The 16,714-nt window shown below is 39.3% G+C and overlaps 1 protein-coding gene across 1 annotated transcript; it reads right to left on the bottom strand.

Moving 5' to 3' along the window:
- Positions 1–3,983: 3,983 nt before the first annotated feature.
- Positions 3,984–14,568, bottom strand: LOC104268516 (betaine--homocysteine S-methyltransferase 1-like; the record flags this gene model as incomplete). Its single annotated transcript, XM_009865792.1, has 6 exons — positions 14,395–14,568; positions 12,943–13,075; positions 7,974–8,092; positions 5,768–5,959; positions 4,990–5,137; positions 3,984–4,166 (listed from the first exon to the last, which is right to left on the bottom strand). Coding segments are annotated over exons 1-6 (949 nt in total), but the record flags the coding sequence as incomplete, so codon positions are not given.
- Between the last annotated feature and the right edge of the window lie 2,146 nt (positions 14,569–16,714).

Below are 16,714 nucleotides of genomic sequence, written 5' to 3'. Positions count from 1 at the left end.
TGCGACCTTCCCTTTGAAAATCGCAACAATATGGTATCTGTGCGCTGAACACTCCGCTGGGCAAAGAAGGTGTGGTGAGGTAGTAAGGATCCAGCAACACAGCAGAGAAGTAGGATTCTTCTCCCTACATCCTTTCCCAAAAATGCCTAATAGGCAAAGTGATATGAAGCAAACCTATGATAACTCCAATGGGTAGTTAAGAGACAGGTTCATATGATTGCTCTCAGAGGGAATCACTGGACAAAGAAAAAGCACATGGTCTAGTATCAGAAGGAAAACCAGATGAAGCTATCTTAGAAAGTTGTTTAAATAAGCTTGTGTACAGTCCTGCAGATGTGAGAGAAAGCATGAGAAGCATGAATTCATTATTTCCTTGTCTCATGTATCACTAAAAAGCTAATGTAAAATTGATACAAAAAGATCAACACTAAGAAATCTTTCACTCAATTTGTACCCGTACAAGCAACTAAACTCCAGGGGCACAGTAAAAAGCGTTTCCCTGTCTTCTCCATCACCCACCCTGTCTATGGGACCTGATGACATGCATCCACGAGTTGCGAGGGAACTGGTGCACAAAGTGACTAAGCCACTATCCATCATATTTGAGAAGCTGTGGCAGATGGGTGAAGTTCCCACTAACTGGAGAAAGGGAACATAACCCTCCTTTTTTAAAAAGGAGAAAAGAGAGAGAGCTACAGACCAGTCAGTAACCTCTGTGCCCGGCAAGATCATAGTGTAGACCCTCTGGAAACTGTGCTAGGGAGAGGTGACTGGTGACAGCCAACATGGCTTCACTGAGGGCAAATTGTGCCTGACGTTTTGGTGCCCTTCTGTGATGGGGTTACAGTGTTGGTGGATAACCGAAGAGCAATGGATGTCACCTACTCGCACTTTTGCAAAACATTTGATACTGTCCCACACAATACCTTTGTCTCTAAATTGGAGAGACGTGGATTTGATGGACGGACCACTAGGTGGATAAGGAACTGGCTGGATGGTCACAGTGAAAGAATTGCAGTCAACACCTTGATGTTTGGGTGGAGACCAGTAGTGTCCCTCAGGTTGGTATTGGAACCGGTATTGTAAAACATTTTTCTTGGCAACATGGATAGTGGCATTGAGTGCACCTTCACAGAAAGTTTGCAGGTGACACCAAGCGGAGTGGTGTAGTTGATGCTCTAGAGGGAAGAGATGCCATCCAGAGGGAACCTGGCAGCCCTGCAAGGCGGGCCTGTGCAAACATCATGAAGTGCAACAGAGTCAACTGCAAGGTGCTGCACCTGCGTAGGGGCAATCCCAAGCACTAATACACACGATGAGTAGATTAAGAGCAGCCCTGTGGAGAAGGACTTGAAGGCATTGGTGCATGAAAAACTGAATTTGAGCCAGCAATGTGAACTTGGAGCCCAGAAAGCCAATTGGATTCTTGGCTGCATCAAAATAAGTGTGGCCAGCAGATCAAGGGAGGTGATTCTGTCCCTCTACTCCACAACTCTGAGACCCCACATGGAGTATGGGGTCCAGCTCTGGGGTCCACAGCATAAAAAAAAGCATGGACCTACTCAAGCAGGTCCAGAGGAGGCCACAAAGATGATTAGGAGGGGGGCGGTTGGAGCACCTCTCCTATGAGGATAGTCTAAGAGAGTTGGGGCTGTTCAGCCTTAAGAAAAGAAGGCTCCAGGGAGACCTTATAGCAGCCTTCCAGTATTTAAAGAGGGCCTGCAGGAAGGAAGGGAAGAGACTGTCTCTCAGGGAGCATAGTGATAGGATGAAGGGTAATGGTTTCAAACTGAAAGATGGTAGATTTAGATTAAATATTAGGGAGAAATTCTTTGCTGTGAGGGTGGTGAGGCACTGGAACAGGTTGCCTAGTGAAGCTGTGGAAGCCCACTCCCTGGAAGTGTTCAAGGCCAGGTTGGATGGGCCTTTGAGCAACCTGGTTTAGTGGGAGGTGTCCCTGCCCATGGCAGGGGAGTTGGAACTAGATGATCTTTAAGTTCCCTTTCAAACCAAACCATTCTACAATTCTACAAATCAGTCCATATGCTTCAGGAGTGCAAGGACAGCAATGACCTAACCTATCTGAAGAAACAGGGAATGACCTCACCACAAGAACACGCCATACATGGTGAAACATAGTGACTGAAAACAAGCAGTATTCTATGAGAAGAAGCTGCCATGTAGATCATGTTTTATGGGATTTTCCCTTCCCAAAATTGATTAATATTCTATTTTCCATGCCTATCAATGCATTTCTTTTCTTGGTTTTATTCAGAATTAAATATCTCTAGCTTAGCAGTTCATATTAACATCTATGATAAAAAATTTTCATCATTTTTTCATGCAAAGATTGTAACCTGCTCCTACCTTTAGCCCCTATATATATTTTCTCTTAAGATGATTGGGTATGCTTTGACTGACTGGGACATTTCTTTCCAAAACATTGTCCTTGCTTAATGGGTGACATCTCAGAGCAACTCAGAGCAACAGAAGAGAAAACACAGAGGAAAAAGTTCTACAGATAAAAAGATACTGCTGGCATCTAGATGCTGGAGTTTGGCAAAACAGCACTGCCAATGCTTTCCTAGAAACCGAAATCTTGATGGCCTGTACAGAGGTTATGTACACTTCAAATATCTAAATACCTCTTTGTGCATATTGCCTTCCACAAAAACCAGAATTAACTGGGTCAGTTTAACAATGATTTACTAAACTGCTTATCTCCTGTCAACTGATCACTTGCTCCTTCTGACTTTTGAAAGCATTAACACAAGTAGCACTCTCCAACTGACTTATGAAATTTCTGAAAGCTGAAATCTCATAGAGATTGCTTATAACATAGAAGCCAAGAACCATAGCAAACAGAAGAGTGAATCCTTCAATTTGCTTGATTGCTTACTGCATCTGTTCTGTCTTTTCTTGCTTGCAATCAGAGGAGTTGTATGAAGGAATGAATAGGATAAATGAGTTCCTAACACTTTTAAACACCCTAGAATATTTTCAGAACTCGGGAATATTATTATCCTGTAATGAATCTGAGGCTCATGCTTTATTCTCTTTCCTTCATTTAGGTAAAGAGAGGAATTAAAAAAAAAAAAGTCTTCCTGGAAATCACATCTATCTCTTTTTTTTTTGCTACAAATTCAAGTTCTGAATGTTTATAGTCTGATCTCGAATAGAAGAGTGTATAATACCTGAAAATGAAAGCATTTTTCTAAGGATTTTTATAATGTTTAGGCTGATTATGTCCTGTAATCTTAAAGGGATGTGATCTTCTACATCACAAGTGGAAATAAGCTCTAAATACACAAGTCTTATATATACCAAAAGTGGCTGAATATTTCAGCTAGAAATTCTTTGTGGAACTTCTCCTGAGCACACATGTGATGAATCCATCTCCAAACTGCTAACCTATTTGTTAGCAACATCAAAGAACATATTCCCTCTTCTGGCTTCTTCTCTCTAATCTCGCTTATATTAGACAGGTACACATGCAAGACTGAACAATTATGAATGCAGTAATCATGCACCTATATCCAGTTCTGTACACGCATTGTCCACTAAATCCCTACTTAGGTAAACATTACAGGACTTGTGGGATAGATGTCCTAACCCAGAATGCCGAGGCTTTTTTAGTGTATTTGATTTTGTTAATTTCTTTGGACTGTTTATATCTGTCCTGAACAAGGCTCTACAGCATGAGGAAGAACTGCATTTTTTAATTGAGTTTGGGTTGTACACTTAAACTGTTTTCACTATAATTTCACTTTCAATCACATGCTGTGAGACTACAGAAGTACTCTCACTATGTGGATGATCCGTAATTCAATACCCTACGGAAAATGCCAGACAGGATAATTGACACTCATCATATTTATAGAAGGATGCCTTGCAGCTTCAGCTTTACTAAAAGCTGGGGGGAAAAGGGAACAGACAATAAAAAAGAAAAGAAGAAAGAAAAATAAAAGATATCCATGCCTTACCAAAGGGAAATTCTGGAAGATCAATAAAACCCTGCTTTCCACAATCAGGTGTATGGAAAGCAAGTGGCTGGGACATCAGGTGGGCTTTCAGTTTAGCAGCCTGCAAGCCCTCTTTCATCAGTTTCACAGTTTTCAGGCAAGTGTCTGGATCAAAATGGCAGTTGACTCCAACAATAGAAGCACCTAGGAGGAGGAAAATAACTTCAAGTCACAACTCTCTAGGAAGAAGGAGGTCAAAGCTCTTAGCCACAGCACTCCAGAAGCAGAAACGATCCATCAGTGTTATGAAAACAAGGCAGTTGGGTTAGAGCCAGCCTCAGCTCTCCTGAGGTTGATCATTCCACTTACATCTCAGTTGCACTCCTCTTTACCTTCCTGATCATGAATCACATCTCCCAGCCTCATACAGTTGCTTTTTTTAATCAGTACTTAACCAGTGAAGACTGATTTTGTACAGCCACATATGCAAATAGCTATCAGGTTCCTAACACAGGTTCTGCCTTTGGATTTCAACTCTTAATTCCAAAGGAAAATAGTAGTTCAGAACAGATATAATAAATCCCTGTACCATGATTCATCATGCCCCTGATTAATTTCTTCTACCCGCTGTCCTACCCCTTGCCCTGTGGGAACCACAGCCTTAGATAGGCAAAAAAAGTTTAATTTTTTTCATCCTCTTAGTCTGTCATTCTGGGTTTGAACTGTGCTCCTTACATTTCTAAAAACATGAACTGAGAATCAAAGGTTAGCTCTGTAACCGAATTTGAGTAGGTTAAGGGTATCCGCTGTTTGTGGCTACTGTTCCCAATACCATCCTGGTTAACAAGGATTTCATAGCTGAAACACTACTCTAGTAAAGCACACAAGAAATTTATTCACAGGGTCAAAACTTTTACCAGATATAATTGAGAAGGTACCTACTAGAGATACGCATCCACTTATCTCAATATTTAAGGACTTGACTTTTATCATGCTTTTAAAGGGCATATTAAAACAAAATTCTTACCAGCCTTTACCAGCTGGACAGCACATTGTCCTGGGGGCACACCATGCATATCTCCCTCCGGACCAATGCACATTGTAGCTGCAACTGGCTTTCCAGATTCTTTTAGAACTTCAACTGCCCAGACAGCCTCTTCAACATGTTCAAAATACTGAAAGAAATTAAAACTGGACTACTTCTGTTTCTTGGAGATGAAGCATAAACACATTAATCCAGACACCAAATTTACCAGCAATACAATGTCTTAATTCTTTTCTGATTCACACTAACAGAATTCAACAGAGTTCACTGGCCACAGAGTTTATAAAGGATTTTGAAAAGTCAGTAAGTAAAACCAAGTGAAAAAAATCATACTCTTGTTTCAGAATAAGAATGCCCGTATGGGAGGTTAATCAGGGATTTATCCCCAAAGAACTATTTCATCTAGAGAAGTCAACCCTTAAGTTGATCGCTTGTGGTGTGGGAAGAAATAGGAACTAGTCAAGATCACATTGATCTGTCCTCTTTGTATCAGTACACAATTTAACTTGACTGAGGTAGAAATTTAGATTTCAAGACCCTATTCTAGGATGCTTGCAGATGCTGCTGTGTAGTTAGAAAAATATCTGATACTACTGGCATAAACACGTAACAGAAAATTTTGAAGGAAGGAATAGCTACTTGTACCCTCTAAAGTATACAGAGAGGAAACAATATATACTTGTACTCCCTAAAGTAGACTAGACATCTTAAAGTTAAGACTGTGCAGCTTGAAGGCATATACTTTTTTTTACAGGTTTACCTCTGCAATTAGGAAGTCCACATTCTTCTTCATAAAGACATCTAGTTGCTTTCGAAAGACTGCTTTAACCTCTATTTTATCCTTGCAGCTTAAGTATGATGGTGTTTGACTGACTCCTCCAGCCACTAAAGCATCGCCTTCATTAGCCACTTCTCTTGCAATGTCACAAGCAGCTTCATTCACCTTCTGGCACTGTATGAATATAGAATATGTCAATTTTACCTGGTCAGAGATATGCATTCAATTTCAGAGCACAAAAAGAACAAAAAGAGTCAAAAGCCATAACTGTAGCTTCATATTCTTTTATAATTTAAATGGATTTTAAAATAATATTGATTTGGAAGATCAGCATCTTTCAAAAAAACCCCAAATATTAGGAAACAAATTTCTTGCCACTTCTAAGTTATAATATTATCAAATACTACATAAACATATTATCTTTAACACATCTCACACAAGTAAAAAAATCAAGTATTTGGTGTGAAGAGGAATTTTCTTTGCCTCACAGAGAATGGGATAATTACAATTAAGTGTATGCTTTTATTCTGACATTTTGTCAGAAAACAAAATATATAGTAATTCCAATTGATTTTTCTTTGTCTTTTAAAAATGTATTTTAGCATTTTGGTATTTTTCAAAATTTAAGATATAATATTCATACAGATTTATTTAAAGAATTAAAAAGCGCAATTATCTGATGTTAAAGGTACCAATTTAAGAATATTAAATGGAAACTTACCACTAGATATGATTAATTAATCACCTAGACTGAAAGACATATTCCCTCCATACCTAAATCACTACGAATAGAACACCTTCAGAAAAAGAGGTTAAGGTGGGAAAAAAAAATTGGTAAAAGAATCATTATTTGGGATATATAACAAGTACTGAATAGAGCAGGTTTCTCTGAAGCCCATGGACTACTTTGAAACTACATAGATTTGTCTCAGCCAAAGTTTTCCATGGCTGCCTCAAGAGACCCAGCTGATTCTTAAGGCTATTGCTGGCAGATTGTGTTCCATTTGCACTTGTGCTCAGGTTTGGGAACTCCAGGAGGTGGAGCCATAAACCAGTTAAAGCCTGGAAGAACTCACTTCTAGAACTGGCAGCAAATCAATTTTGAAAGCTTTGCTGGGATGCGTTCCTAATTCTGTGGTGCTCTCCCACCCCTTCTTATGAATTTGCGTGACAGCAAGAGTTGCAGGAGAGCTTGTTCCAGAGGCACAGTGTTTCTAGCACTAGCAGTTCAGTCATTTCAATGTTGCATCTATTGAATATAAAGGTAGAGCATTTCAGATAAATTTGGTCATATGACATTTTGCTGTGGCCTCTTAATTAAGCCTCAAGCGTTTCCCTAGGGTCCAGATTTTTCTGACGTAGAATATCTTCAGAGATGCAAAGATATCCCTCCCAGCCTGGAGAATCTCCTCTCTTTCGCCAAAGTTGAAATAGACAATAGGACCAAAGGGGAAATGCTCAGAGAAAACATTCAAAAGTAAACCTTCTACTCTAAAAGGACTATCTAGAAGTGCTTGTGCTAGAAGTCCCAGACCTGCATCTAGTCAACACATCCAACTTCCTATGATTCCTTTGTGTAGGGGGTAAGAAAACACCAACAAGGAATTTCTAACAGGTTACCCTTACACATGAAAAGGACAATATTGACCACAGTGTACATCTCTTATGTTTCAGTTGTTACTTTACTGAAAACACGATTCTAAAAAACATTCCATTCTCATTGGCCGCTCATTATTCTGTAGGGTTCTTCACCATTTTTGCAGTTTATTTGTTTCTCTGGATGTTAAAGCATAACCTTTTTTCACTGATTTTCCTCTCTGTGCATTTAGTCATGCCTATAGACTCTTTGTATCAAAACTCTAGTAAACTAATCTCTTCAGATGGGAAAAATACAAAGTGGGCATCCTCTTTCCTCTCTTCATTCTTGCCCCATTTTGGTGGTTTGGTTTTGTTTGGGGTTTTTTTGTGGTTTTTGCTTGTTTGGTTGGGTTTTTTTGTCCTTTAAACTGGTCTTTCAACCTTGTCTTTCTCACTATTCCAAAGTGAAATTGCATCATCTCATTTTTGGGTCCTCAAATATAGCAAAAACTCTTACAAAAACTGGAAAAGTACTTGATAATCTTTCTCCTAAACCTTTTGAAATTAGACCATTTATTTCGAATCTCTATCAAAACAGAGTTCTACTCACAGTTAATTTCTCAGCTACATAGTTGCCCCTGTTCTCTAGTTTGTCCTCACTGGCATAAAAGGTGAACGTCTGCAGAACATTGGACCCAGCTCTGAGGAATTCCCGGTGAAGCTGACGGACTGCAAAGAGTTAAAAAAGACAAAGAAGGTAAAGTTTGCTGTTGTTACTGCAAAATTAAATGTTTATTGAAGTAATGTTACTGTAAGATATACTATGTTTACTAGAAGAGCCATTAGGAGAGAGAAGTAGTACCTCAGTCTGTGTAAAATTTCTTCCCACTTTCAAAACATTATTCCCTAGTTATTCTCTGCTAAGAATGACTGAAGATTTCTATTTAGCTTATCAGTAGATTCAGTTTTGCATGCTGCCTTCCCTATCTTCTACTTTCTGCAGTCCTTCAAACCTCCCAATTTCATTTTATAGAACTGCATAGCGGTTTAGGAAGGGAAAGCAGACATCTGATGAAAGAGCAGGAAAGCATAACAAGGAACACCAGATAAAAAGATCATGACATGAAAAGCCATATTCTCTTAGCTTCTAAATTGTGACGAAAACAGAAGACTTTATTGTGGCAACAAATTAAGGGACAAGATGATATTTATATGGAAGAACAGAGTGGTCCATTACCTCCCCTATTTTTGAATTTTCTAGTTTTCTTCTCCTACAAAACTATGAGCCTAGTCAGCCAAAGCTCTATTTTGCTAAATACACCCTTAATTAAAAGATGATTATTGCTCCAGAAAAATGACTGGCAACAGAACTTAATTCTTCTTATAAGTCAGCACAATACAGAGCCAGCACTTCTTCTGAAGGACTTCTAATGGACGAATAATTTCCTACATTAGGACTTTGGGAGTAGGCTCTGTAATGGTAGTTCTGCCTTCTTCACTGTAAGCAGTTCATGGCAATTGCCACACCAGGAACAGAACAGGAGCTGTCAGTTAATTTTATACCTACAGAACAATAATAACTTCTAGAACACTACTGACCATGTAAAACGGAGTTAAAACGTTCAACAGCTTAAGGAAAACACAGGAATAATTTATTCTCTAGACACTGTACACAGACAGAACACTGCAGTTCCTGTAGCAGATGTTTGGAAAAGTTTCCCTGAAAACCTAGTTTATCATACATTGTCTACAGGCAGTGCATTAGGTAAATGTGTAAAGGTGTCATGAGAATAAAATTACTCCCTTCAGCTGCAACAAACACAGCCTTCAGTGCCAGAGAAGCTCAAAGAGCAGTCTGAGCTGCTAGAGTCAATCTGTATACACGCAAGCACATCTGCTTCCATTGAAGGAACAGTGCAGCATCCCTTGCTTTTCTCTCCTAGTACTGTATCTCACTTCTAATTACAAGCCTAGGTAACCACACTGTGATTTAACACAATGCTTCTCTTCCCAGCAGTCACAAGGACCTATCCAGGAACATAGATTATAGCAGAGCTTCAGTTCAAGAAGTCCCCGGAATCTGCTTGAACTACCAGGATCGAATTTCAGTCACAATCTTTACTCAGAGTCAAAATGTTCCTAGCGCAGGCCTTATTATTCTTTCAACAGCATTGAAACAGGCTATTGATTCCAACTAAAATGGCTGTCGCTGTACGTTTCTAGTGTTCTAGTGTCCTGGTTTGAGCTAAATAAAACCAATTCTGATCAGTGATTTTTACTTTCCGTTCAGTCTCTTCTAAGAGGCTGCACTTTCTGAAGTCAGCAGCATGTTTTTGCAGACAGTGTGTGCTACCAGCAGTGACAACACCTGATGTTACAGTCACTGTCTGGCACTGGGATGCAGAAAGGCTCTTGCTGATACTTATTTGTGCTTATTCCTGTTAGTGCCCAAGGCCACTGCTGGCTCTTGTGTGCCACACTGGGGGTGCCGGGTAGTAAGAGGGGTCACAAGGAAGTAAAAGGTTGCACCTCTGCGGGGTAACAGACAGGACAGGTGACCAACAGGCATATTCCATTCCATATACATCGTATTTAGTATAAATTGAGTCACCACAAGACTTTCTGCCTTTTCCCTTTTCTGCAATGGCCGGTGTCCAGAAAGGACTCCATCCAATCTCCTGCTTTTGATCCAGATCCTGAGTTCCCAAATCCAGCTCCCTTTATCCAGCTCCCGCTGCTGCTCAGCCTGGGGCTGCCCCAGTGCCGCCTGCTCTGCAGCACCAGTGGGGATTGATACCGGGGCAGGGGGGAGTCGGGTTCGACATCAGGCCTTTTATCATTTGACTATTATTTAACTTATTTATTTTACTTCATTATTTTACTATTAATTTTACTTTTATCATTTTACTATTATTTCCATTATTGTTTCATTAAAGCTGTTCTAGTTTTTCTTCTCTAACCCGTAAGTCTCTCTGCCTCATTCCCTTTTCCTTCCCATTTGGGGGGGTGGTAAGAGGGGCTTAGAGAGTGTCTGTCTGCGTTTAGTGGCCGGCCCAGCCCTAACCTGCTACAGTTCTGTATTTTGTTCTTCTCTTCTCTCTACTAGAAGAAATCATTGATGAAAACTAATCAGAAAATGGGAAAAGAAAAAAAGAATCTACGACTATTTTCACAAACGTTATGTGACATTACTGTAATAAACCTGACCTGTTTACTGCCATGGTTAACACTCTTTAAATACGGTTCCTGCATACCTAGAAGAATGCCTGGGATTTATGTGAATAAGGATGGTGACACAGGTGTGCAAATGAAATACAATCTAACACATACAAATTAAGAACTTCATGTGCCAAACTATTAGGTATGTGAACAGGAGACTCTTGAAGGGGTCTACTTTTTGAGGGAAAGAATTTTGTTACAAGCATCAGCCTGAATCTCATTCACCCCAGGCAAATTGTTTTTATCTGTAGAATACTGTTACTATTACCACAGCAGTCTACATTATGAAAACCCCAAAGGATTCCATAATTTACTTTTTGTGTAACTTCCAGTGTGTTACTGAAGCTGTTTTCTGCCAGCATTTGAGAAATAGGGATGAAAGCTAAAATAGTATTAACGATTTGATGCATTTTAGGAGTCAGATGTGTAACGCTTGAGTTTTCAGTTCAATCCACCATGAGCTGAACATTTCACAAAAACCAGAAGTTTAAGCTAACAGGAAATGGGGGCAGTAAGTGCCTATGCATACTCCTCACTACAGAGCAATACCTGAATTGGCTCAGAAGAAATATTTAGATCTCATTTCTAAACTTGTCAGTCTCACTAAACTTCTCTCTTGTAATGGAGATAATGGCAATTTTTCTTCAATTCTTGCCTTACTCTTAGCTCCCTCCTCCCTTTCTCCTCCTTCTTTGCAATGATAAGAACGTCTGGTATTTGTATGGTTTCAACAGCAGCTGGTCCAGCCAGTTGCTCCTTCTATTCCTTACATCTGCTTCCAAAGTAACATGACCCTTGAGCAGGCAGGAGAAAAAAGCAGTAACGGAGGGGAGGCAGCATGCTGCACAAAAGTAACACATTCCCAGCGAAGGGTGTATTTATAGATAGTCTATAGGGAGCTTATAAAAATTTTATAATTATGTTACAGACATGATCAATATGTTCTAGCAAATCAGTAGCGATTCTTATAAGACTGTATTCTAACTTATGACCACTGATCACTTATTTAAAGCAAATCTGTGTGCCAATTAAGCCAATTTAAGTCACCTGCAACTGCCTCCAAGTGAGGCAGTGTCTTGCACTCCACATGGATTCAGACCTTCGCATATTGAAAAGACATGTGGAGAGGGCTTTTATGGTGCAAAATAAGTAAGCAAAGGGGAAATAAAGAGTGTGAGATAAGTGCTATGATTTGTCAGATGGAATGTGTAGGGGCAGTCGAAGAAGTGGAGAGAAGCAGAGAGAGGTGATGGGATGTCTTTTGGGGAGATCAGAGTTAGCAAATTAGATAATGACCTTTTAAGCCTTGCTGGAGCTCTGCATTACCTAAGGCTGTCCATAACCCTAAATTAGGCATACTACCCATAAAGTGACACTGGAAGGCTGAGGAGGATTAGGGTGAATAAACGAGTAAGGTGTACAAAGCAATGTAATGGAAAGGGCTGAGATATCTCTCCTTCCCCTCCTCTTCCCTCTTCCTGTGCATAGAGGAAAAAGACTAATTTGGAAGGGCAAGCACTTAGAACAAAGAAAAATTTTTTCCCCATGATATTCTGAATTGGCTTTTGGGCTTAGCTGCTCATCATCTTACTGGGGCAAATGCTTTCTTGTAAGGAAACATATTAAACAGGTAACAGCATCCATCTGCTTTTGCATTATTTATGCTAAACATCATAATCTTTATGCTACAAGGCATGGAATGATTGCTCATTTTGTCTCTGTCCACTTTGAGTAACTCCATTAAATGTTTATTGCAATTCTTAGGTTTTTATGAGGTTTATCATTCTCCATTTCACAGTGGAGCCAGATTTATTAAATACTCCAATTCCATTGTTTATTAAAATCTGCTATTCCCCTGAAAGAACTAATAAACCAACTATAGTAATTTATAACAATATAGAAGACCTAGAATAACTAGAACACAACAAAACAGTTAACTGCAGAATTATTTTTCACAAGATGTTTTAAATTACAAGCTTTACATTAGATCAAAGACAGACTGGACAAATCCATGAGAGAGAAATCACTAAATGGTACGAAATACAGAGACAACATATCTAGGTCAAAAGTCTCTGGGCTGCAAATTATAGCACACTGGGAGACAATTCTGGAGAGGTATTACTATATGTCTGTACTACTCCTATTCTTGCCCAGCCAACTGTGTTTGGCCACTGTTACAGCAAGAAAATGGGGTACAATAAGCATTTGGTCTATAGATTCTTGGGCTGTTCTTAACACCATAATTCTACAACATCAAGGAACGCTTTTTTTGAAAAACCTACTAAAAGTTCCTATATATTTATTATTTAGCCAACATGTTTGCATTCACTCCAGGATTACCATTTCACAGTAGAACTGACCTGCTTCTGGGTGTTCTACCGTCGCCTCAGGAGTCCAAGGCCCAGCTTTTACGTATCCCCTCTTTTCAAGAGCAAAGACAAATCCTCCATCTCCAATCACAATTTCTCCAGCATCTAGGCGCTCTAGAATACCCTGAAGAAAGCAGAAAGAAAAGTTAACAACTACAGTTCTTCAGCTATGTGGGCTTCCTTTGTTGCCATTTCCCATTTGCAAAGCAGATATAAATATTTGTGGGCTGCCACAAGCATCTTTGCTGTAATAATAAAAAGTAATAAATTTCCTTCTTGACATTCTCTTTAAAGAATGGCAGATGGTCTGTTTTGCAATGTAAGGCTTTAATATGTATATACATATTACATAAGACTTTTCATTAGTTAGTTTTATTGTATTCCAGAGACATAGTCCCCAGAACTAGAAGTCAATGGTTCAATTCCATTTCTATGAAAGTGAAACACTGTCTTGATTTCTCTTGTAAAATATAGACTTTTTTTTTTTAAATGAAACATTAGTATCACTGACCTCTTTACTAGCTCATTTGCACTTTAGTTACAAACGGCATCTTTACAGAACCTCAGTACAAGTAGCTGGCTCTGTAGATCACACAACAGGCATCATAGAAAAGTAAGCATGTAATGTTTTCCTACCACATAAGACACATCTCAAAAGGCAGCCCTCCATTTTCGGTCAGACTTTTTTCTGGCCTGGGTTTGCTTACTCAGACTTACAAAATGAAAGAAAATCCTGCTTGTTTTGCACAGCCCTGAAGTGTTTTAAGATGCCAGACTACAAACCTCACAGTACCTTGTGATTAATCTTGCTTCTGCCTTGAAGTCTGTGCTAATACAAAGTAAGTGGTAATTATTTGGTTTTTGTAAAATTGAAAAACACAATAGCAACATATATTGGTTGCACCTAATATATGTGATTTTTTGTATTCCTTCCATTGCTTCACTGGCTTCTTCAGACTTTGCAAAAAGTACCTTGTTATTTTACTAAATAGGACTAATTTCTGCAATTGGATTACAACCATACTTCTATTTACTCCAAAAAATGGTTGAATACAAACCCACTACATTAACAGAAGTAGTGGGTACAGGAAAAGAATTATTCAAAGGTAAGACTGAAATTTCTCTCCACAGTTATCTTTTCTTGATGGCACATTAGCATTTCAGTAGATTTGTAAGTAGATAGTAAATTTGAAGGAGTAGGAAAAAGAAAAGCCTTGTGGACATGTAGTTGAGTGTGGTTTTCATGCTGAGAGGAAGGATGTTTTAGTAATGAGCCTCTAACCTTTAGTAGATTATCTTTTGTGATAATTTTGCCTTCATTAGCTCAATTATCTCACACCATAGACCCAGGAAAGACAAATACTTATAATATCTCAGCACTGCTCTTTAGGTGGGATAAGAGTATGTCACAAGGCGACTTGGAGGCTAAAAAGCCTGGCTGACAGTGCTGGCATTTTTGCCAGCAAGGTGCCGGACTTCTCTATACAGTGCTGCTGTATGAGTTCGACCAAGTGTTGGTTTGCAAATCTCTGCATCACATTCCATTGTACATCGTCGACTTGCCAAAATAGTGACCTGATTAGCTTTATAACTTTTATAAGTTGTGCAAGCTTTCATCCTGTTTCAGCAGGGCCAGGGCAAAACTCAATTGGCAATACTCAATCTCCAAAGCTCAGTAATTTTCAATGAGTTTACCAGTCATGCCTGTCTATCAGGGTAAATCTGCTCTAAGTGTAAGTGTCAGGAGGCTTTGTAAAGATTGTGTTTGCAATTAACTAATTTGTGGTTGTAACAGAATGCGTCAAATGGTGTCAGAGAAAGGCACTCAAGGGATCACTGGTTGAGCTCCTGCTTCCTCTCTCTGTCAAGGAAACTTTTATAGACAGAGCATGCTTCAGAAGTTTAATATGCAGAGATCAGGAATGTGGAGGAAAAAGAAAAATCTTTAACATACAAGCAGCTTCAGGCATTGCTTGTTAACTGAACATTAAGTAATAGATACATGTTGACATCATATATAGATGCGACATTTAAACGCCCTACAACTGAGAGATTTATTTTCTTTCAACAAGTCACTTTTAGGATTTAATGAACATTTTAGCTTCGAGTTCTAGCTTCCTAAAACTGCATTTAAAACAATCTTTACTTTTGACACACAGAAGCGACATAAGCCATGACTGAATATACCACGGCATCCTAATACATAATATATTGTGGTATATTAAACCTAGCATGGGGACATCTAATAATATAATATCCTTATACAATAAGTATAAAGCACAAAGCACTTTACACAAACTTTGTCAGGCCAGATTGCTTAATACAAAAATAACTTTTTTTGCAATCTTTATTATAGGTTTGATATCATCTCTTCACACCATTTTTACTTTATTTATACTGAGTAAGATACCATTAGTTCAACCGGCCTTTAGCTAGCATAATTTCAACATCAATTGTGTTTCGTTCTGCCCTGGAGACCTACAGCCATCTGCTCACGTCTAATTCACATGAGAATTGTACTGTCAGGCAAAGTGGTATTAAATAACAAGAAATAGTATCTGTAAAAATCTAACCAAGTCTTTTTTGAGCCATCTCTTCACTCCTCTACTTTTGCTACCACAAATGCAGTTGCACCACATAGTCTATACATCCATGCACTGAAAGAGTGCAAATGTCTGTATGAAGATATTCCCTCAAACAGGTTTAGGAATGTAATTGAAACAGGTAAGTGAGAGACCTGCTTGACCTACCTATAATGTACCCTTCCGTCAATGAAGAGGAAAACAAATTATCTCTAAACAAGTCTTCAGCCCTCAAGAGCAGCTAATCTCTCTCCATTGCCGGTATGGAGAACTTAGGGCAATTGCCTTCTGCTGGCCATCCAAAGTTAGGTGGTATGAATGTGTGCTAAAAAGTGTAAAACAGAACAAAAACCTCCCCACCTCCTCCCTTTATAACTGATCCACCTGAAAGCCCTGGAGCTCATAGACTTCTTCCCATATCCTGTTCTTACTCTAGACTTACTCACTACAGATAAAACAAGTAAGCCCTGCTCTGAGTAAGAAGTGTCCTGTTAACGATAACAGTGTCCTTCTGAACAGAAGACAGAATAAATGATTCCACTGACCTTCCCAAGCAACAGCGCAGGGTAGCAGTAGTGGTCTATATCGGAGAGTCTGATACAGAAATTGCTCATATGTTTGCCTTAATGACCAGAACGGCTGGATAACTCTTTATACTGGCTTACTCCGTTGGCTAAATGAAGGGGAAAGGGCATGCATATCCTGGAGACTGCATTCATATTATAAACACCATTGGCGTTCAGCCATATAAATCAAGAGAAGAGCAAGCTGGGGCTTTAAATAGAGTTGGCAGGATAACGGAGACATAACTCCTATCCAATGACCACTTCTGTTTAAAAGTTACAATTTTAATACCTTGCAAGCACAGCTTAGTTTGCATGTCAAATAATATTAAGGAAAAATTGTTTTCAACAGTGGTGGCTCTAATCTATGTGTTCATTTGAATAAAAATTCTATGGGCTGTTACAGCATGAAGTTCAATCTAACTGAACTATCTCGTAAGGGTGTCCAAATGTCTTTAATGGCTCTATGCCGAAGAGGTACGCTTATCATCAGGGCTCTGCGTCAGCTTTTCACAATATGACCTTACCTGCAGAAACACAGAGTACCTCACCAGGGGGCTGACAAGCGCGGTTCGCGGGTTGTGCCAGTCCAGCAGCAGCTCCCCGGCGGAGCCTCCG

Source organism: Apaloderma vittatum, unplaced genomic scaffold, assembly GCF_000703405.1.
Source record: "Apaloderma vittatum isolate BGI_N311 unplaced genomic scaffold, ASM70340v1 scaffold12063, whole genome shotgun sequence".
In the NCBI taxonomy this organism is placed as follows: Eukaryota; Metazoa; Chordata; class Aves; order Trogoniformes; family Trogonidae; genus Apaloderma; species Apaloderma vittatum.
This window is presented reverse-complemented; position numbering and strand designations above follow the sequence as displayed.